The sequence below is a fragment of the Oryzias latipes genome, chromosome 10 (genome assembly GCF_053564925.1).
Source record: "Oryzias latipes strain Hd-rR chromosome 10, Olatipes_Hd-rR_3.1".
Taxonomy (NCBI): domain Eukaryota; kingdom Metazoa; phylum Chordata; class Actinopteri; order Beloniformes; family Adrianichthyidae; genus Oryzias; species Oryzias latipes.
The window spans coordinates 8,962,441-8,985,477 of record NC_136246.1 but is presented as its reverse complement, the minus strand read 5'-3'; the positions used below and the strand labels follow the sequence as shown (position 1 = coordinate 8,985,477).

Here is a 23,037-nt window from a genome sequence, read left to right as displayed (position 1 = left end):
ATATTATACCAGTAATATCCAGCACCAATGATCAGAAAATGTGTTATGCATTTGCCGCCTTCCCTCCTTTTTTCTTGATTTTTTCTTCTGACTTGTGAAGTCTCATCTACCTCCTTCACAGTTGCCCTTGAGGCGGATTCCCTTACCACCCCTTTACAACTCGTTAGTTCACACAGTCATATAAACTGCTTATCACACCAAAATAGATAATAATAATGTTCTTTTAGGGAAATCCTGACATGCTGGACACTGCAGCTGCTATGACCCTGAGACTCCATCAGGTGGCAGCAGCTGACCTCTGTGTGTCTCAGTGAACAACTGCCAGCTCTGCAGGTGAGAAGGAAGTCTGCCAAACCAACACTAGACCTCATTACTGGATAGTCTCAAGAACAAGGCAGAGATGTTTGTCTCTCTATACATGTTCAAGGGATTTTCTGCAAATGAAAAACTGTTCATACACAACTAGAGTCAGACTGAATGACAGGATGCGGTGCTTTCCTTATTATAAATTGAATGTACAGTTGTGTATTTGAGTTTTCTGTCAACCATTGTATACATTTTAACATTTTTTAAGTTGTCCTTGGATAGTCAATTACAGAAATTAGTAAAAGTAAATTCAACAATTGAGAAAATGGAAATCCTATGACACTGTAACCCTTGTGCTATCTTAGATGACCCCACCCTTACTTTGACGTGTTCTCCCTACCATTACAAAGGTGGATAAAGGTGGAGAGGATGTCATGTAATCCATGGACACCAGTGAAGATCACAAATCATTGAAGAAAAAAGGTTCAGAGCACTGTCTAGTGGGTCTAGATGACCCAACTCCCAATGTTAGGGTGCCTAGGACAGCACAAGGGTTATAGATAGATAGATAGATAGATAGATAGATAGATAGATAGATAGATAGATAGATAGATAGATAGATAGATAGATAGATAGATAGATAGATAGATAGATAGATAGATAGATAGATAGATAGATAGATAGATAGATAGATAGATAGATAGATAGATAGATAGATAGATAGATAGATAGATAGATAGATAGATAGATAGATAGATAGATAGATAGATAGATAGATAGATAGATAGATAGATAGATAGATAGACAACTTTATTTATCCATTTGGGAGGTTCCCACATGGAAATTGACATCTCCATCGCATACAGCTCTGGTTGACATACATATAGGAAAAAGGCCATGACAAACATAACAAAGCCATGAGGGGCATCAATGTCTCATCAGTCTCCAATCAGAGGTGAGCACAGACACAGCCAGCTCCATTCCCAATGTAACTGGATTCACAGGGAAATAAACTGCATTGTTTTAACATTTGAGCAGAAGTATTTTTGTTTCATGTCTCTGTACATGCCTATGTATTGATTTGTTTGTTTCGTGAGCCATTACACAGACATGGGTGTGTGATTTTTCTATGTTTATGTGTGCAGGTCAGACAGACAAGGAGGCTTGTATAGGTCTTGTAAACTCAGGTACTTCTGCGGCTTCCTTCCATCCTCTCGTCTTCTTTCAGCCATGTCTGACCTCTCCGCCTGTAACGTGTTCTTCTTCAGGGTAGCCCACTTGGGTTTTGATCCACTTCCAACACTGACAACTTGATTCAGGCCCCTGAGGTTTCACTACAGGAATGTATCAGTTGACCTTAAGCATTTTAAACCTGAAGAGCTCCAGGACTCTGTCTATGCCTCAGCCTCAGGCATGCGGTTTTAAAGAGACTTATTAAGGAAAGACTTTGCTCTTTTTGTGCTCTTTAATGTAGGCACGGATGAAAGAAGGCAGGACAGGAAATTTTGAGTGGAAGTGAAACAGCTCTCAAAGTTTATATTCAAGTGTGTTTTTGGCTCAATGCTGCCTGTTCCATTATTCAAAGCCCCACTCCAATCAAAACCAAGTTTTTGGTGTCTTTAGCATGTTCTTGCAGCATTTTTCTGATGATGGATAACACATATCAAGAAAATGTTACTTTAAATCACATTTCAGAGTATTTCTTTATTCAAACTGTTGCGAATCAGGAGTGGATGAAAAAGATGCTGTTTGAAAAAAAAGAGCGCATGTGTGATGTAGAAAATACACTCAGTGGGCCACAAGCTCTCAGCTCCCTTTATTCAAATGCATCCATTGTTTGACAAATAGATCCATGAACGTCTTTGTTCTCCTCGTCTGAGCTGGAATCTGGCTTTAAACTGTATGGATGGATAGCTCCAATTATGCTCGCCATCTTTGTTGCACCACCATGTTATGTAGGGGTTGTAAGGGGCTGTAAGCTAGTGGGATAGCATGTAACAGATGGATGACGAGGAATGGAAGTAGGCTTACTCCGCCCACAATTCAGAGGGGAATTTCTAATAAACTCCTGCTGCTTTGCTGAAACTATATCAGAAAAAAGGCACAGTTTTTTTTATCTTTGCTAAAAACGATAGAATCATAAATAAAAGACCACTGGGGACACTTTGAAAACTGATCAAAAGATGAACGGAATGGGACTTTACAGCCGTAACCCTTGTGCTATCCTAGGCATTTTAACATTGGGAGTTGGGTCATCTAGACCCACTAGACAGTGCTCTGAACCTTTTTTTCTTCAATGATTTGTGATCTTCACTGGTGTCCATGGATTACATGAAATCTTTCCACCTTTATCCACCTTTGTCATGGTAGGGAGAACACGTCAATGTGAGGGTGGGGTCATCTAAGATAGCACAAGGGATAAAATCATACATTTCCTGGTGTGTTTGTGGTTATGATGTTCTTGGTAGAATGAAGTCTGTGTAGAAAGTAGAAACACGCAGAGGCAGATACGTGCTAAATCAACACATCTGATCCACAATATGAGTCATTCTAGGTTGTTTCTGTTTCTAACAATCAAAAAGGAACCTGATGACAAGTCAGTGTACTTTAAAATCAAATATAATTGATCCCTTTCTCAATCCCAGCACCTCGTGCACTGACACGTGTGTCCTTCACACCAGATTTTAACAAAGTGCTGCACCTTTGCAGTCAGTCCCTTTCAGCTGCTCAACAGCTGCATTTCACCAGACAACCAGGAATCCCCACCTACGCCAGCCGTCCAATCTGACAGGAAAGCACCACCCAAATGACCGGGGCTATGACAGCTGACAAATGGAGGAGCGAGAAAAGATTCATGTCTGAGTCCAGCTTCTGCTCTGCTGTTTTATCTCTAGTTTTTCCATCTCATGACCGGATCTCTTAACAGCCTCCCGTCTCACAACCACTGTGTGCCGTTTCCACAGCACAGGCTTTGAATGTGTTGGCCAACTCCTGGGTGAATCCCACTTTTTTCTGTTTAGTGAAAATTTAAAAGGGTAGGGGAGCCCTGAATCTCCACACAGTCTATTAATAGCAGTGCTAGGACCAGATATAGTCAAGAAATTACAGCAGCAGTTGTTTATTTTTATCAAGTCGCAGCATTAAGGTGCGCATGACAATTTTTTTAGGAATACAGTTTATAAAGATTTTTTTATTTTCTTAATATAACCATTAGGAACAATCGATTCTGTGAAATATTGCGATATTTTCTTTTGCAATAATAGGACAATTATTAATGCAAAAGAAAATATCGCAATATTTCATTATTAATTACCTATTTATAAGCAAACATTTAGATCCTTGTCTTACTTTTGTTTACCACTTAGATTCCCGACCACCAGCGCACCACGCCAAGCCTCTTTCAGCAGCTCTGCCCCTAAACAACAAGATCTCACGAGAACCATCTTGTGGTAGATGTTCCCTCATTAGTCTTGTGGTTGTTGTTACACAGCTCAATCAGACAACTCGGGTTTGACTGAAAAAAGGCAGACTGCCTCAGTCTTTTAATCCAGCAGCCATTTTCTACCTCATACAGTACATTGAAACAGTGTTGGAAATAAACAGCACTATATTTTCTTAATCAAACTCAAAGAACCAATAAAATGAAAAATAGTGGGTTGTGGAAACCATACAATATTAAGGGTTAAAAAAGTCGTTTCTTAATTTAAAGGACTATGAATTTGGTTAGTTAAAAGCAATTTTACCCTGTGATTAGTGTTCTGATAATAAATTAGAAAGTATTCTATACAATTTTATTAATGTGAAAGGTGGATCAGTATTCAGACAAAACATTTCGAAGTTATACTTTTTATTTATTTATTGTGACATATTGTCTATGTTACAGTCTTGAGATACATTGGGATATTTTGTATCGTGACATATATATTGTTATATGTATTGTATTGCCAAATTCTTGCCAATATACAGCTCTTATGACAATTTTTGCTGTCTTCAACATCAGTCTGACAAATATAATTTCAACATAAACAAAAATTAAATGCACTCTGTATGAGGATTTTATATGTATGAATTAGGAAGTGATAAAAAGGTTCTTTCTAAGTCTATTGCAGTTAGTATCCAAATATGTATCTATCTTATACTTTATGTGTTAACCTACACAAAGAAGATTTCCTTCAAGGTACAAATCAATCAAAACTGTCATAATACTCCTCCCCTCTCCCAAAGCAAAGAAGGAGGTCTAAGCTATGTTAACACTGCACTCTGCAACGGCGTTCAAGTGACCACATTTTTAAGTTTGCAGACTCTACGTCCAAAACCCTAAGTTTAAACCAGATCAAACTCTGATCATTCAGGGATTTGGTAGTGACGTGTGGATGGCTTCCCTTTTAATTTCTGGAAGTGCCAACTGTCAAATTGCCAACTATGTGCAAATGGATCATGGAGGAGACATCAATAATTGCAACTAGGTGACAGACATGCGGTAGTATCAAAAGAAAAAAAAGAAGAAGAAGAAGCCCTCCTTGCTTGTGCAGTGTGAACACCATGGGCTATAAGCACATTCTCGACTGTGCGTCACATGCCCAGAGTGTCTGTAGCTTAAGAGGTAAGGGTAGGTCAAAACTGAGGGCTACAGATCACTTCAGGATTTCTCTGAAACTGGAACCACAGTCTGAATGTGTTTGTGTGATAATGTTGTTGAGTAAACGGATAATTTAATAGTTGGACGTTTCATGAAGAACTGCTCTGTGCCTCATCTGTGTTGCTATCTGATCTTTAATCCTCGCTTCCTCCCTTCATTCCTTACAACAACTCACTCTGGATCATATTTCATATTTGTCTGGTGAGCCATCCATCATCTTCCCTCCTATCCATCTGCTGTCTTTTCCCTGATCCCTCTCTGTCCGCTCCCCCCTCCCCTCAAACCGTTTCCCTCCACCCATTTCTTTATCATCCCCCTCAGACATCGATCCATCCCTCGCTCCATCTCAATCTGATGAATAACAGTAGATCTGCTCTCTTTGACCTGACTGGAGATTAGTGTGACATTTAGTAAAGGCCACCACATGAATGCACAACAAACACACACGCTAAATTCCGCTTTACCACACACACACACACAAACGTTCATTTGACACAAGTCCTGGCTAACCTCTTTTATCTGGTACTAATGAGGGTGCTCTAAATGGAATCTACACCTCCTTATGTCACTGCCATTGTCTCCTCCCTGGTATCTGAGCATCTCCAAGCTGAAAACATACATGGATTTTTTTTTTCTCTTTTTTCCCTGTTTGTTGTTGTTATATTTTTTATTAGAAAGAGTCTGGAGTAGCATAAAAACGTGGCAACTGATGAAGGAAAACCCCAAAATTGCCTGTTTTTCTAGTTAATGTCCAAAAACTTTTTTTTTTGGTATAGCAAAGACAACTTTATCAGTGGATGACTTATATAAGGCACCCTACTAAAGCCATAGCCACATGCACCCGTATGGGGGGGTTGACCTGCAAAGGTACTGCAGGATATGGATTGGATTGTGGGTCAGTAGAGGGTTGTAGGTACGGCTACATCTTACGAAGATGCAGGTGTGTCTTGCAGTTCCCTTGGTAGGTGTATCGTGAAGTACATGTAGGGCTAATAGCCATTGAACGCACTTATGACGTACAGTATGAGTAACGCTGTCATCCGCTGCCCTTACGCTGCTCTGTAAGTGCCCAAAGGATGCCTGTAGGACGCCTACGCTCTGATTGTCAAATTTTGTCACTTTTAACAGTCAAGCTGCATAAAAAGAGTGCATACTTATTAATTGAACAGCACTGACAGGCCACTTGTGCAGCATGCTGGTTTTGTGGGAATTGAAAAATATAAAAAAATCTATAAAACGTGTCTTACCTACTTCACCCTTAGTTACACTTACGCGTTGTATAAATGTTCACTACAACCTGTCGCCTGCTGCAGCATGCCCTTACAACACGTGCACAAACATTTCCACTCTACAGTCTCACTAAGTTTCCCACAATCTTAAAATTTCATGCAGGCCCCCAGCAGGTTTGCCTATTTTTAACCACGGGCATCCCGTATCCGCCTGTAAGTTGTGACTAAATCTTAAGGAAACATCAAACAGATAAAGTCAACCGCTCAGGCTTCCACTTTGTCATCCATATTTCATGAAGTAGTTTAAATAAAAAAAAAAGACAAATTAGTAGCACCCAGGATTGTCTTTAAAGGTCAACGTGTCACGCTCAGAAGTGAAGTTCTGCATCGACTGGTTGCTCTAATTTGAAACAATTACTTTCATCCTTATCCAGGTTTCATATCTGTTTTTGACTTATGGAACCACCAAATAATTTTTCCTTAAAAAATGCAACTCACTGACGAAGTTTTCTCTTTTTTCCTGTTTTTGAATAAAATTAAAATATTTCTTTTTTGAAGTATTTGGATGAAAATCCTTGGAAACGAAAAGTTCTTGACATTTCAATAGCAGTTCAAGTGTCACCAGCAGCCATGCCAACTTCAAAGCCACTCAAACCTTTTCTTCCACTTTCTTTATCCAAAGACTTAGTTTGAACTTCAACTAGTCCTCTTCACCATGTCTGCATATTTAAAGACACGATGCTGCAGCCCTGTGTTATCAGTGAAAGCTAAATTGCTGCTGCACTCTATTGTTCTTTATCCATTTCCCTACATCATACATCCCTTTCCTTTCTCTCCATCTTTCAGTTCTTTTCATCCATCTTGCTTTTCCACATTCAGTCGATTCATTTGAACCCACGTTGGTCCATTTCTTCCACTTGAATGCATTGTTGCTATTGCTTGGGATGGGTCTCGTTGTCTTTTGATTGAAATTTGCTGGTTGTTTAGCCCATCACTGTGTCTCTTTAGACTTTGTTCTTCCAACTGCTTGATCATCTCAGCCGTCTTAGCACATCTGTGCCATCATTTCCACGCTGTGATTTGATCTCTTCTTCCTCTTTAACAATGCCTTCCTTTGTCGTATCCTTGTCATTATCACAGCAATTACACATATGCAGCTTAATGAGTGAGGCCTTGATTTATATTTGACTCCAATATTTTACCAAGCTAACCAGTGAAGAGGGCGAATTTCTTTTTTCTCTGCTCACATACACATTTAGCCCCTTTTGAGTTCCCTTCAATCATTTTTGAGATTCAAATTAGTTATCAGCAGCTCTTTCCCACTATCTTACAAGAAAGAAAACCATAATATACAATTGCTATTAAACTAACCTTGTCATAAACTCTGGATCACAGTAACACATTAGAGCTTTGGGTACCTTTTTAATGTAGAAAAAAGGGAAAAACCACCAAACACAAATGCAGGATGGATGCAAAGCATGGAGTCCATGGAGCGTTTCTTGTGAGGTTCCACTGAAAACGTCTCTACAGTCAAGCACCAGTCAAGTGCTGTTTGACCTACCTTGTAGACATTGCCACGGCCAATAAATATAGAACAGATACTTGCAAAAAAATAAGTAAATAAACCCACAAAACCTGGCCAGAACAACCTTCATGACACTATTTTGCTAACGTGGGTGTGTAATCATGTTCATCATTTTATTCTCTAAACATTTTTGGGAAAATGTGTTTTAAACCTTAAATAAATCTTCTAGAGTTCAAAAGTGTTATTGGAAAAAAAGAAACTAACAATTTCAGCCCTTGTTTTGCTCATTCTTTGTGACACACAAAGTCAAATGGCAAATGCTGAATCGATAGGAGTCAGTAAACAGCAGACAACCAAAAACACAAACCCTTTCACTCTGTCTGGTGTTTGTGAAGGAGATAAGACCTTTCTTTTCATGGTTATTTACTCTTTTTTTATGTTTGTCTCCTATAATTCCCCCTTAGCCCCCATAGTTGCTGAATGTGAGTTTTCTTTCGGCAGCCATATTGTTTCGTTGGAGCTGCATCATCAAAGTACTTTATTGTAAAACATTCAACGTATCAGCATTTTAGCCCTTTTTACTATCAGTTAGCCAGATGCAACAGGTTCCTTTTATCTGCAAGAAAAGTCTTTCATCTTTATGTTCATATGAATATTTAGACCTAAGCTGGTATTTTTTATTTACAAATGCAAACGCTGAGTAAAATACACTTACTAAATGCAAAATAAGTGTCTATTTTTCAGCCTCATGTCATATGTAAGATTTTGTCATAATTAGTTTGACATTTTTCAAGGCAATTGAAAGCAAATGTCTGACTTAATTTGATTTCTAGAAAAGTAAAAGCACTTTGTTTGTGTTTTGCATAGGTTACCTGTACACAGTAGTTGGTGGGTAGTTGGCAAAGTCGTAAATGAGTCGTATGTGTCCCTGGTAAAGCTCCAGAGCCAGGGGGTCATGGTCTTCCTTGTACAACAAAATGCCATTGTCTCTCTCTGTAGCCATCTGGAGAATTCAAATATTTAAAATAAATTGATATAAAAACAAATAATCACAAACAAAGGAAAGTCTGTGAACATCAAGACCTCAATGTATTTTTCTACAGTGTTCCCTCGTTTACTGCAGGAGATACGTTCCATCAATGTCCCGTGATGGGTAAAAGCCAAGAAGTGGGATTACAAATGTTTTATGGCAGTAAAATCCCTCATTACACACTTAGTACACTTTTCTGAGAGACACATGAACATTTTCACACTTTATCTTGTTTAAAGTGAAAGTTCAAAAGTTCAAACTTTTATAGAAAATAGGTCCAGTAGTTATCGAATAAAAAACAAAGTTCTGCTCCCAGTCAAAGATTTATGCAACTCTGGCGAGCTGAAGGCATTTTGTACACGAAACACGGCACACAGGAGATTCATTGTCAAGATCAAAAGCCAATCAAGATGCAGAACACAATGTGCTGTAGAGAGAAAAAAAAATTGATGCAAAACTGCACTGAAAATAATCTGCAAAACAGTGAGACCTCAAAATGTCAGGAAACACTGTGACTTTATGTACAAAACTGCATGTTTATAGAAAAAAAGAAGCTGAAAAACATAAAAACCCATAGTTTTCACTCAATTGTTAGTCATAATTATTGATAATACTGTTCAACGACTTTTAAAATAATCAGATTACAGTATATGTATATACAAAAGTCATCCATATAAAAACACTCCTGTCTTTAAACTCACATAAAGTAAAACAGTAGACATCAGTGAACCCTTTGGGTTAAATACATATTACATTAGATCATGAGTGTTTAAACGCTGTTGTCTATGGTATCGTGCAGAAGGACCCTGTACTGAACTACACTCACTTTTAAGGAACAGTTAAATTAAAGTTTTAACCCGAGAAGAAAGAAAACAAGAGGGAACCAATTCTACCACACACGTGTCTTCAGGGTCAAAGCTCTTTTCTTCAACATAAATAACTCTCGACATGTGACACTTGTTAGTAATAACTAACTTGCCAGTGGAACTGGGGCCACAGGGGCATGTACTTAACGCTCCTATGTCTATGGAGCATGTCCAAGAGAACACCTGCTAACAAGCTGCTGGAAAAGAAGAAAACTCAACAAAGTGAGGAAAGAACCGCAGTAAGAAACGCAGGAAATGAAGAGGTGGAGGTAAAGAAAGAGATAAAACAGAGTAGGTGAACAGAACACTGGGATTCAGACCAAAACGAAACTGAGAAGTATGTTAAAAAGAAAGAAAAAAAAAACTCAACATGACTTATGATGTGCAGAGGTGCTCAGATTTTTGGAGTTCTTTTTCTCCTTCCTCTTCTTGCCTTTGCGTAAGGTTTCTGGGAAAACTTTTTACCAGCCTTGGCACTGACATTAAAAACTCCCAAGAAGAGTGAACACAAGCAAACACATTCATGGACCCGTACAGGTGGTCAATTTCAATTTGACTCGGCTGCTTTTCTTGTTTCTCTTGTTACGGTTTCATTTCCAAATGAGTATGCCTCTATTAGGTCCGGACTCTCAGGTGTACAGACCTGTGGTCTCCCTGAACGGACATGTGTGTGCATGCCTGTCTGTGCACATGCACAGCCTTTCAATGGGCCATGAAAACAGAGTGTAAGAGACATTTGCTTTGCTTCATTTGCACCAAGAAACAGGACTCTACAGGCATGATTTCAATGAGTTCCAGCTGTTATTTATTAAAAAAAAAGGGTATTTGAAAGAGTGCTTTTGAGCAAAATGGTCTTTTTTCATACACGTTTCTTTCTCTGTCATTGATTACAGAATCGTAAACGAAGAAAAAACTGCTATGTTGAGAAGCCGAGGCAGAGGACAAAGATCAAACTCACCTGCAAAGAAATGTGAGCAGTTGGGCGGAGCTTGGTGCCTGGCAGCTCCACGTAGCCATCACGACCCAGGAAGTGAACAGTTGACACCTTGTCGCATTTATCCCCATAATAGCCAGGAATGCAGCGGCAAATAGGTTCTCCAGCAACCACCAGACACTGGGCGCTGTTCTGGCACTCTGATTGGTCGCAGGGACTGGTTTGCAGCAAGATCATTGGTGGAGGGTTCTCACAAAACAGCCCGCTGGGGGAGTAGATTGGACAGAAGACAATTTAATCTGGAGAGTGTCATTGGAGGTTTTTTTTGGGGGGCTTGTATTTTGACACAAGTTTCTTGATAGTTAAACTACATTCTGTCTCATTTCATGATTTATGGAAATTGTACTGATGTTGAAGGCAAGGCAACATTTCAGAAGGAAAATTATGTATTTTACCAGCAAGACATGAAAAACAGATTTTGTAGAATGACCAGCCTCCCCCTGGATCTCATTGAATCCATGAAATCTGGACTTTTCCTTGAATAATGGCAATACAGTAGTATTCCAAATGTCTCTGTCTCCAGTTTTCGATTTGTTCCCAGCGTACTTATGATTCTCTCTTTCCCCTTTTCCATTTCTGTCCCTGTGATGAATTGGCTTCCCCCTCGCCAACAGACTCTGCTATAATTAACCACATGGTGCTGCATCTGCTGCACACAGACACACACACACATGTTCTTAGTGGGTTTGAGTCAAGTGTCTGATTATGAAGTGCCTTCTGAATTTTACTCCCAGTCTGACAGTTCAGTGCCTAATGGTGTTTTTGTCTGGGTTGTTTCCACGCCTCTCACCTGAAACCCTTCCTGCAGATGCAGGTATATCCGTTGACGGCGTCCACACACTCCGCTCCATGCCGACATTTATTCTCCAAACAGTCATTAAAGTCCTGCTCACAGTGCTGGCCCACATAGCCTGGTAAACACTCACATCTAGAAAAACAGGGATTTACATTGTGATTACAGGCATTTTCTATGGAAAAATATACACATTTTTACAAAACAAATTACAGATGCACTTAAAATTAAGTGCATCCGTAAAATGACTTTGTCCTCGTGATGCTTATAATTTTCTTTGCTGTTCTGTAATCCCAAATTTTGGGCAGATGGAGATGATTTGGATATGCTCGGAGGAGAGATGAGGTTGCTGAGGTTGGAGTAACCAGGAAGGAGACAAGACTGAGGATGAGGTTTATGGATGAAGTTTATGAGGATATGAGGGTGGTTGGTGTGAACGAGGAGGGTGCAGATTTACTGTGGGGATCCCTATAGTGAGCAGCCGAAAAGCAAACCAGTCCAACATTCTGTAGTGGCGTTTGGAGGGGTAGGGCTGTTTGAAAACGTTTTTTGAAAGGGAAACCTTAGTGCTCTGTGTCCCTCCACCGCGAGGGTGAACCGCGTCGCTCTGTGTGCCACGAAAGACACACACATCTCTTCACTTGGGTGAGCTTTGAAGCACAGACGTTTACATGCACAGAACAGAACAAACGTTTGGACACACCTTCCCATTTATTTGAATGGAAAGATGTGTCCAAACTTTTGTTCTGTACTGTACATGCAACTGATGACTTTTTGTTTTAGAATTAGTTTTCAAAGTTATAAAATGAATGTTCTTATAACCGCTGGCCGCTACTCGCTAACGTAGTTCACCAACTTCCTGCTCTATTTCAAGTTAAGGTCACAGGGTTACAGGAGCCAACCCACATACTGAAGGGCAAAGCCATGGTTCACCCTGGACAGTTTGCCAGTACATTGCAGATTTGACTGTCTGATCTGTATATTGTAATAGGGGAATTAGGGTTTAAACTACAATTTTTTTTATATGCAACTCAATATTTATCATAATTTTCTACCTACCATCTTACTCAAACTCAAACTCAATTTTTATGACAATTCTAGTTTTATATTCTTAGTATTGAGGGATGAAAGACTGGTGATGAACGATAATCTACGAAAGGATATTTATCCAATCTACTTGATTAAACCACTGCATATATAGGATTGAATAATTGACATATCCACAAACGATGGGAGTAAGAACACAAATCATTTAAATGTGATCAGTAACATTTACTCTGCATACTAATGAAACAGACAGACATGAAGAACCCTGTGTTGTGTGAAAGCCCACACGTTTATGTTTAATACAAAGAGAAATATGACCTTTAACCTGTTCTTCGTAAATCTGTACAATGAAGCAGCCACTCACCTGTAACTGCGACCAACAGGTATGCACTTAGAGTCGTGCTGGCAAGAGTGAAACCCACTTAGGCAGGGATCAACAACCTCATCACACAGGTCGCCTGGTGAAGAAGGAAAATAATAATTAAACCTTCCAATCTATTCCATAAATCCACACCACAAGTTGATAAGCACATTTTCTTTTTTGTGGTATGAATGCAAAGCTTTTTGAAATTTAGCTGCTTTCTTAACCGTAACCCCATCTCTGTCCCTGAACAATTGTTGCATGTTTATTGGAAGTAAGTTATTTCTGGCTTTAAACATGATGAGTGCTGTTGTAAGTTTCACTAGTTCCCATAATTTCAATAAACCAGACCTTAAGAATAGAGCATTTGTATGTGTCCATAATCCATAATAAATTTTTGTAAGACATACAAACACTGTAGATTTGTATTTCCCCAAACTTCTACTCTGTATTGGAAATATGTCAGTATTATCAATGAATATATTAGTAAACATGCTATCTGAGTGAGTGTATGATGCATTTTCCCAACACTGCTATGCTTTTATGCTTTTTTTAGTTTATCGCATACCATCCATCCATCCATCCATCCATCCATCGTTCCATCCATCCATCCATCCATCCATCCATCCATCCATCCATCCATCCATCCATCCATCCATCCATCCAAGCTTTTCTTGCCCTGTAAGACGACGGCTGAATACCAAAGTACTTGAATTTGCCTGTTATTTATTTATTTATTTATTAATTTACTCATTTATTTACTTATTTATTTCTGTATTTATTTATTTATTTATTTTTGCTTTACTTTTGCTTTACTTTTATAGAAAATAAATGAATGTTTGAATAATATTAAGTAAACCATTTCTACAAATATTTTTTTTTGGACATAAACATAAACACATGCATTTATATATTTACCTTAGATGAATGAAGCTAGCCAGATCATTATATATCTTAGTTCTTGACGTTTTGTCAATGTAAATATAATAAAACATATGTCTCAATGGCAGAATGTCTCTGAAAAATGTGCAAATATATAAGGTAATGCCAGTTTTTAATACATCTTGCATTCTTATATTGTTTTTTAGACTTTTCTTTAGGAGGTAATTCTACTTTAGTTTTCTTTTACTTTAGGTTTTTTTTTTACATGTTTTTTCACTATTTTTGTTTTTCTTAATGCTGCTATTCCATACAATTGATACTAGGAATAGAATTTTAATTGATCTCATAATGGAGAAATAGATTTATTACCATAGCTCAAAACACAGATAACGACAAAAACAACAGATAATATAAGATTTAAAAAAATGATTATGTAATAGAGTTGAGTCTAAGCACCTAAGTCTAACGGTAAAGCCATTCTTGTAGAGTTCATGGCATTTAAAAACGCTTTTATAGGAATTAAAAACCTTAAAATTATGCATAAATCAGCAGTTGAGACAATGGTTTATATGTTATAAGGAATAGAAACATCCCTTTTATTTATTTATTAACTTTTAGCATACAGGTTAGGAATAAATAAATTTTTGAGGGTTAGGACACAACCTTGTAAAACTCTTATAATAAATGGAAAAAGTGAAAGACCATATAGACCTTTCCGTATGTCTACCAATGAGATTGCAAAGCATGCTAAAACAGGAAGAAGGTTTTAAAAAAAAACTGTGTACGATCTGGGATCAGGGTAGAAGTCCTCATAGACACAAAGATACAGGAAATAATGCTATAACAGCAAAGGGAGTCGAGGTTAATCGATTGTGCAGCCGTGGTGGCTCTCTTAGGATGCACACACCTACTCAAAGGGTGAAGGAGGTTAACAGTTTGTGTAAAAAAGACTTGCTGGAATCTGCCAAAAAAATAAAAGGAGGGATTGACAAAGGTCAGAGCCATTTCCATCCTTCTCTGCCTGCTTTAATAAAATCAAGCCATCCCTCGCCCTCCTCTGCCTTTCAACAGCATTTTTCCAGTTTTCTTTTAATCCACACTTCACTGTTGAAGCTCCTGGAACTGCAACAGTCAAATTTTTCTGCTGCACATTCTTTCTGACACATCATTTTTCATTTTTTTAGATTAAAGTTTGAGTTATTTTGTATTTATAAAAAATGTAATTTTAAAAGCATTAAAGGATTACACCAGGTTTTCATAGAAAAAATAAAATGTATCACCTGCACCTTCCCGACCGCATTACAGCAGTCAAAAGTCAGAATGACATGAGGGTCTGAGCAAACTGATGCAGAAAAGCTCAGAAATGGCAAAGACGTTAGAGTTTGCTAAGGCGCACATTTTAGAAGAAATGATTCAAAGTCAACACACAGAGATCCAACATCAAAGTGCCATTATTGGACAAAGCTTGGATTGTCAAAGCTTTATTCTAAGACAAGAGAAGGACTTACCAACTATTGCATTAAAATCATCCAAACTTTAATCAAGCACTTTAATTTCAGTTTAGTTTAAATTTGAGCCAAAAAAAGCATGAAGCTCTGATAATATCTGTGCCCACTTAGCAGTTCAGGCTCTATGTAGAGATTGGGTAAGCAAATGGTATGTTTTGTAGATTTATTTTGAAGAACAAACTAAACCAATAAATTACTTCTCATAAATAGTCAAAATTGGAGGAAACTATCTGTGTTTCAGCAGTGAAAATCGTTCCTAATGAATTCCCTCTGCAGGTCATTCGTAGATCAATGTGAAAATGCGTATAGTAGATGTGTGAAGTATAAAGGTAACGTGACATTAGTGAATGCTGAGCTCAGGAAAAGCAGGGGGATCAGCAGACTGTCCTCTTAACCACTGTGATGAGGTCAGTGACTCTGTCATGGTTTGATGCCCAACAAGCCAGCTGTGGGAGTGTGTGTGGATGTCGGTGTGCAGCATCAGTGTGTGGTAAAGTGGCTGTCAGTGGGAAAAGATAATGCCAACAGTGTTATCAGGAGAGAGTGTTTGTGAGTTAAATGTATCCTGGCTAAGGTCCAGGTTCAGCTCTAGAGCACGTGTGTTTGTCTAACACTACGTTCACACCGCCCTCAGCAACGCACATTTAAGCAGCCAATTCCAATGAAAAGTATGTAAAGGCGCGTTTTAGGCTTCCGGGCTCTAAACTCTTGCATTTATGCTTCGCTATACACATTTTTAAGACAGATTTGGGGCTGTACGTCCAAAACACGCCGCTTTTGAACATGCATTGAAAGTCAAGCAGGTTGAACTTTGACCTATCAGGGACTCGGTTTGGTATTGACATTCAATTCACAGAAATGTCAACCATTTGAGAATTGATCATGAAGGAGAAAGTCATGAATGCTGTTTTTGAATTTTGAAATTTAACAACTCCAAGTCTTTCATTTATCGGAATAGAGCTGTGAAAGAAAAAGCCTGGAGCAAGATTTGCGCCGCTTAGACATTTCACACCAAGCCTCTTCTAATTGTAGGTTGTGGTCATTCGCTTGTAAACTGTACAAAAAGAAAAAGAAGAAGAAGTCCCTCCCTACTTCTCCAGCGTGAACCGTGGACTGATTGTGCATTCAAGAATGTGCGTTTAATGCGTAAATGGACATGCCCAGTGTGAACATAGCATCAGGCTACACAGTAAAACCTGACTTTTCCCCGTCCACTTTAGATTTTCCAGACTCCTCCAAGGCGTTTGTATTTCTCTATTTTACAGCTTCCAGCCATTATCAGCCCTTGTTTGCCCTTTCCGTTGCTCTGTCTATTTTCCCTTTCACCCGGTACATGACACCCCCTTTTGCAATTTTGCTGTTGTTGTCTCCCCCCACTTTCCCTTCTACGTGATTGCTTTTTAAACCTCCCGCAAGAACTGTTTCAGGTCACTGCAGATAGGCTGTCCATTACGGCGTTAACATCCAGTAAAGTGGAAAATAAGATTTCGTGTGTGAGTGTGGGGACTTGCTGACCCGTGTGGCCTCTCAGGGGAGAAGAAAATACTCAGGGTTTCAGGAATATTCTGTGTAGAAGCCTTTGTGTGTGTGTGTGTGTGGGGGGGGTAATCCACCTGTGTAGTTTGGGGGACAGACGCAGGTGTAGTTGTTGACCCCATCAACGCAGGTGGAATTGTTCTCGCAGTCGTTGTCTTCACAGTCATCTGGGTTCATCTCACAGCGCTGACCCTCAAACCCGGCTGGACACACACAGCTGTTGGCACCAACAAAGAATCAGACACAACGCGAGCATTATCACAACCTTAACATACACTCCACCCAACACCACTTCTAATGAAACAAAACAGACCAATCAACCAGCTGCTCAACAGAACTTCAGAATCAAAGGTAAGCTAACAAAGCTGTTATCTTTGGGGCTGACACTCTACCATTGTCCTTGAAAGTGTTAAATACCACCTCAGTTACAACTTTGTGAGTCACAATCTACCACATCACTTTAAATAGATTTAACATTAAAAAATATATATTCATATTCAAGATATTTTACAACAAAAGAGCCACAAACAGCAAAAAAGGGGGGGGGGGATATTTGTTCTATCTTTTTTTAATCCCTCCCACACTTTTAGTCATCCTTCATGTAATCTGCTTTTTTAGCTTTTAAACAACAGTTAGAGAGACTCCTCACAATAAATTACAAACAGAAGAAGCTCCGTTAGTTGAAGTTAGGAGATTTGGACAAACAGATCAGCAAAAACGTAATCCTCAGAAAGTAAAGAGGCTCTTGTTTCAAAAAAAAAAAAAAAAACTAACTTTCTGTCTTGCAAGAAAAAGGATCTTACCAATAAAGTTTTTTAAAAGGAACATAATCTTGAGAAAACAAGTGACTAAAAATATTTTCTTGAAAAAAATATTTTTGGTAGGAACATTCTTATTACCACAGATACTCTGCTCATTTAAAGAAAATCTGCCAATGGGGTCAGAATGTTTGACTTATTTCTCAGGAGCCTGTCGTTTCAGACCCTTCTGCCTGTTTTTGATGGCATCATTTTCTGTTTTATTGTTAAACTCCCACACATGACTGAGTTCAGCTACTTTTACGAGATGAAAACAGACATCAGAAAAAAACCAGAACAAAGTGGAAAGTTGTGTCAGTGCCAAAGATGAATAATGTATCTCAATGTTCAACAAGAACATCTATTCTAATACCGGACTTTGTTTGTAGTCTGAAAAATGTCGTTTTTCATTAGAATAGTAATATGTCTCTGTGCAGGAGAACATAAAGACCCACTCTGATGAAAATGCTGTTTTAGGTGTTTTTAACAAGATCCTGCAGCATTTATTTCATGATGAAAGAAAATTAGTCTTAAAATTGCACTTCTGAGTATTTCTTTTTTCAAATGATTATGAATCAGTATCTACCTACAGACAAGTAGATCAACGAACGTCTTTGATTTCCTCGTCGGGTTAATTACTGTAAGGCTGGATAGCTCAAATTTTACTCGCTGTTTTTGTTGCATCGGTAATGTTAGGTTGAGAGTGTGAGGGGCTGTAAACAGAGAACTCTCAGCAAAAGGGAGGGGGCAGGATTGCTCCATGCACACACAGTCTCGCTCACAACTCAGGGGTGAATTTCTGATGAACTCATGCCGCTCGGCAGAAACTATGTCCTAGAAAATGTATTTTGATTTTGGCTAAAATAGCATCCTAATTAAAAGAGAAGTCTTGAAAATAGATTAAAAGTGGGGCTTTAAGATGTGAGGGGACCATCAGGAGACAAAGGAAAGACTGCAAGAAATATGAACAAAAAGGCAGATAAACCATGACAGGTTTCCGGTGTGCGGAAAACATTTCTGAAACTTCAATCCACAAGGCTTCAATGACATTTTGTTTTATCCAAATGAGTAGTTTAACCTGAAAATTTTAAAAAGGCACCGCAACTAGGGTCCCAAGAACGGGCATAAGACTGGATCCAATTGCAGCTGGTTTACAAGCTGAGCTGAAACAAAGCTAAATCTTGGTCAAACAGGCAGGGGCTAATGACGAGCATCGGAACCTCAGAGAGGAAACTAGAGTAGTCAGGATCCAGGCGAGATTCGGGGCAGGCGGCAGACAAACAGAGTCAGAGAGGAAACAGGGTCAGGACATCAAAGGCTCTGGTCTGGATATAATGCAGGCATAGTGGCACAAAGAATATTTCACACTGAGTGAGGCTCAGTGCTCAAGTGTACTGTGAGTGATTGCACATGAGAGTCAGCTGTGTGGCATCCAGAAACTGTGCGCTGGGGTTGCTGGGAGATGTAGTTTGTTTAGAACTCTGGAGACAGTGCCCGCCGATGACCAGAGGGGGATACAGAGCTTTGACTTCTGACAAATACAGCGTGCATAGAAAAAATAGAAAAGAAGTAAATGTTTTTGTTAATGTTTCTCTCAGAAATGCTGTCTGACATTGTGAGAAAGAGCATCACCAACAATCAAATCTTTGGTTGACATCTATCTTGACATTTGAATTATAAAGTTTAGGAAACAGGCTTTTGCTGTAAACCAAATTGGACTGCTGAAATATCCCCCAAATTGATTATAAAATACTTTCAAATGTCAAAACGGCTTGGCATCTTTCATGTCCTTTTCTATTTGGGTTCTCTCTGTGCACATATTAACATGACAGCCGGACCAGTAAAGGGTAAAGACAGCTTTAATAACATTACCATACTTTTATGTTAAAGGCCATAATGTCTGAGAGCAGTACACTTTTAAAGGACAAAGGCTTTGCTAAGACAATTTTGTTCTAGACTTTTTTTGACAATTTCTTCAATCAGAGCTGCTCTCTTCTACCAAAATTAAAAGCAGGAGTTTCTTTAATGAAACTTAAACTGCACATGCAGGAAGCGTTTTTCTATTTCTCCGTTTGTTTAAAACAGTTTTTATAAGAGGTAAAAAAATAAAAAACACGACTGTAATCCTGACTTTTTAGGAGTTTTTGAGGGCTCAAAGGTATTATGTCAAAAATACACCTTAATTCCAAAGTCCTACACATTTTTTGTTTAGTTTGTGCTTTGCTGCTTCTTACATTTTATGCCTATCCAATGCTCTGTACAATCGGACTTTTCAACCTGTTTCTTCTGGTTTTCTCCATCCAGAAGGTTTTAGATAAGAGATGACTGGCAGGGAAACCCAATGTTTAAAATTTCATGTCATGCCCAAGACATTTGTTAAACAATTGCACTCAATTTTCAAGTGTTTCCAGGCAGGGATGAGAGAAACCCATCTGAAATCCCACATGAGTTGGAAGAAAGGTAGGAAATGAAATGAGACCCCCCACCCCCCCACTCCCTGCAGCTGAGAGGCTCTGACCCTTGACATCTCTCCTGGAGCTGAGAAGTCAAGCACTGATTGTGGTGAACTGCTCCCAGTTGTGAATGTGCGAGATTGAACTCCATGAAAGCAAAGCTGCCTGCAGACATTTCCGAATATTTGAATGATTTCAGGAGGAAAACATAAGCATGGAGAATCCATAAAACACAAAAAGACATAATGCTCCAAAAAAAAAAAAACATTTATACTGAATCCTCGAATAAACCTCACTGAAGAAATACATTTCTAAACGATGTGTGCGTAACAAAACTGGCCAAGTCAGACGTGTGTTCCCTAAGGAAGCCGTCTTGAAAAAACAGGTGAATGAAAAATGAGGAGTACCTAATGAGTAACTTAAATCCCCCTCTCTTTCTTGAAAATCTTTTCTTTAATCCCCCGCCCCCTTCGTCAGCACACACAAACCAACACCCCCACACAGACGGGCAGGATAACACATAATAAGGTCAAAGTGAGTTGTTATCCTGTTTAATGCATTGTTCAGTGAAGCATGCCTCTATTCTAATCACACTGTCTACATTTGAAGGGGGGTGGGGGGTGGGGGGTGAGGAAAGGTAATTTTCTCCTGGGAATAGAATTCAGTGACGGTTTCAAATGCCTCAAAGTAGCAGAGAGGCAGCAGGATGTGATGTGTCAGATGTGACCTACAACATACATCCGTTTTATATAAAGTCTTGTTTATCCCCTCATAACAGAATACTTGGGATGTCCCGATCTGATGTTTCTGGCCCCTATTCGATTTTTAAGTCATTAGATTTTGAGCATTTCCAATATCGAGACCCGATTCGATTCTTATATTACACAAATGTAATAAATAGATCCAGGTTGTCTTTGATTTGTATTTTCTTTTGTCATTTAACACGTAATCAGAGTACTTCTTTAAAGTAGCTTGAACATTTGAGTAAAAACTATTGAACTATCGACACGTAAAAATTGTTAACTGTTAAATAGTATATATACTGTAGGTGATAATTAGTCATGTTAGAAAGTTTGGTGAGTGAAGTTTTAGAATCTTCAGAATTATTGAACATATTTGATCAAATGTGATTCATAACTTTGTTAAAAATGAATGATGATTTTCTTTTAAAATCATTGTAGCATAAATGTGACGATGAGTTTGCATGACTAGCTCACATCAATGCAATTTTTTGTTAGTTTTGTTGTTTTATAAGATGTAATTGATTTTTACAACGTTTGCACTTTGTAGACGGTCCCTGAGCTGCCGTCTCTTTGTCTGTTGGGGGCTCTCATTAAAAACACCCAAAAAACAGATTCATTTTCTTTTAAATGCCTTTAAAGGTTGTTGTTTACATTAAGACAAATCAATAAAGATACTTGCTTGTAGTTTTAAACGTTTATTAAAAGATTTACTGAGCTTAGGACTCAGAATCAGTGAATATCTCAATAACTTTACCAAACTATTTTTGTCTGTCTCCTACTCAAACTGCTGCCGTATTCTTCTGTAAAATGTCATGATCCATTCTTGATATGTAGACTTCTAGTAGAGTATCTATTGTGAAATATCCAGCTCTGATCAAATGGAATAAAATAAATATCCGACCACTGATTGGGGCACAACATCTGATTCTGATCAAGTCTGAAACCATGTGATCAGGCCCATTTTCCATGATCTGATCAGGACATTCCTGCTGAATACAATTCCTAAAATGATAAGTTAGCAAACTGGTCCTAACTTAAACATCTATACAGAAATGTACCGCGGTCATGTGAGCCGTCATCTGCGGAAGTCACGCCAGCCATCACTGACTCTTTGCATGTGTGTTTACATCATAGTTTACGGTACACACGTCCAGTGAGCTGGAAAGACGGCATACAGCGCTGATATCACCTATGTCACAGTTACCCATTATAGAAATAACATGAACTCTACTCTGAAATAAATGAGAGTTATTGCATGCCCTGTATCGTTATTTAATGTAAAAATGTACTCATTTGGATTGCATGTCTGTTCATTCCATAATAAACTACCAGAAATAACGTGTTTTGTCTGAAATATAATCAATCAGACAGATTCTAAAAGTGAGATTTAACACTGACAAGAGTGTTTTGTGGGTGGTTGACCATGACATGGAATGGAATCAAACAGAAATGAAGAAACTCCACGTAAAATCACATCTGGTCCTGTCAACACTTTCTAAAGTTGCTTCAATTAAGGTGACGCTAAACTTTCACTGGATTATTGTTGGTAATAATGTTCACTAACATCGCAGCAAGTTTGAAGAAAAATGACTGGGGAATATTAGAGATATTAAAGTTATAGAACAATTTGGGTCTCCTCATTCACAGACAGCCAGTAATATGTAAACCCTACAAAATGGTACTTTTTTTAAAGGTGATGCAAAACTTTCACTGGATTATTATTGGTAATAATGTTCATGATCATTAGCAGCAAGTTTGAAGGAAAATGACTGGAGAAAATGAAAGATATTGACATTATAGTCTAATACAGGCTCCGTCATATGTAGTTAAAGTGTAATATGTGAACCATACAAAAGGGCTTTTTGGCAAAAGGTGACGCAAAACTTCCACTGGATTATTGTTGGTAATGATGTTCATGAACATCACAGCAAGTTTGATGAAAATTGACCGGAGAATATTAGAGATATTGACATTATAGTATAATTCATCCTCACTCATACATAGTCATAGTATAACATTTGAACCATCCAAAATACCACATTTTTCAAAGGTGACGCAAAACTTTCACTGGATTATGGTTGGTAATGAAGATGAGAGAAGATGAGAGAAATTAAAGTTATAGTTCTCCTAAGCATCCTGCCTTTATAGTTAAATTATTATGTATTAATTTAACTATAAATGCACATTTATCAAAAGGTGACGCAAAACTTTCACTTGATTAATGTAATGTCGTTCATGATCATCACAGCAAGGTTGAAGAGGAATGACTGTAGAAAAATACAGATATTGACATTATAGACCAATTCTGGTCTCCTCATTCATAGTCGG

At 38.4% G+C, this 23,037-nt stretch overlaps 1 protein-coding gene across 2 annotated transcripts in view; it reads right to left on the bottom strand.

Annotated features, from left to right (window-relative positions):
• slit3 (slit homolog 3 (Drosophila)) overlaps nt 1-23,037 on the bottom strand; it is a 316,135-nt gene that overhangs the window by 6,875 nt on the left and 286,223 nt on the right. For both annotated transcript variants that reach the window (XM_011479838.4, XM_011479839.4), the window contains 5 exons: nt 16,794-16,933; nt 12,794-12,887; nt 11,380-11,517; nt 10,554-10,794; nt 8,572-8,702 (listed from right to left, as the gene is read on the bottom strand). In XM_011479838.4, coding sequence (XP_011478140.1) covers nt 8,572-8,702; nt 10,554-10,794; nt 11,380-11,517; nt 12,794-12,887; nt 16,794-16,933 — 744 coding nt within the window. The remainder of the gene's footprint in view (nt 1-8,571; nt 8,703-10,553; nt 10,795-11,379; nt 11,518-12,793; nt 12,888-16,793; nt 16,934-23,037) is intronic.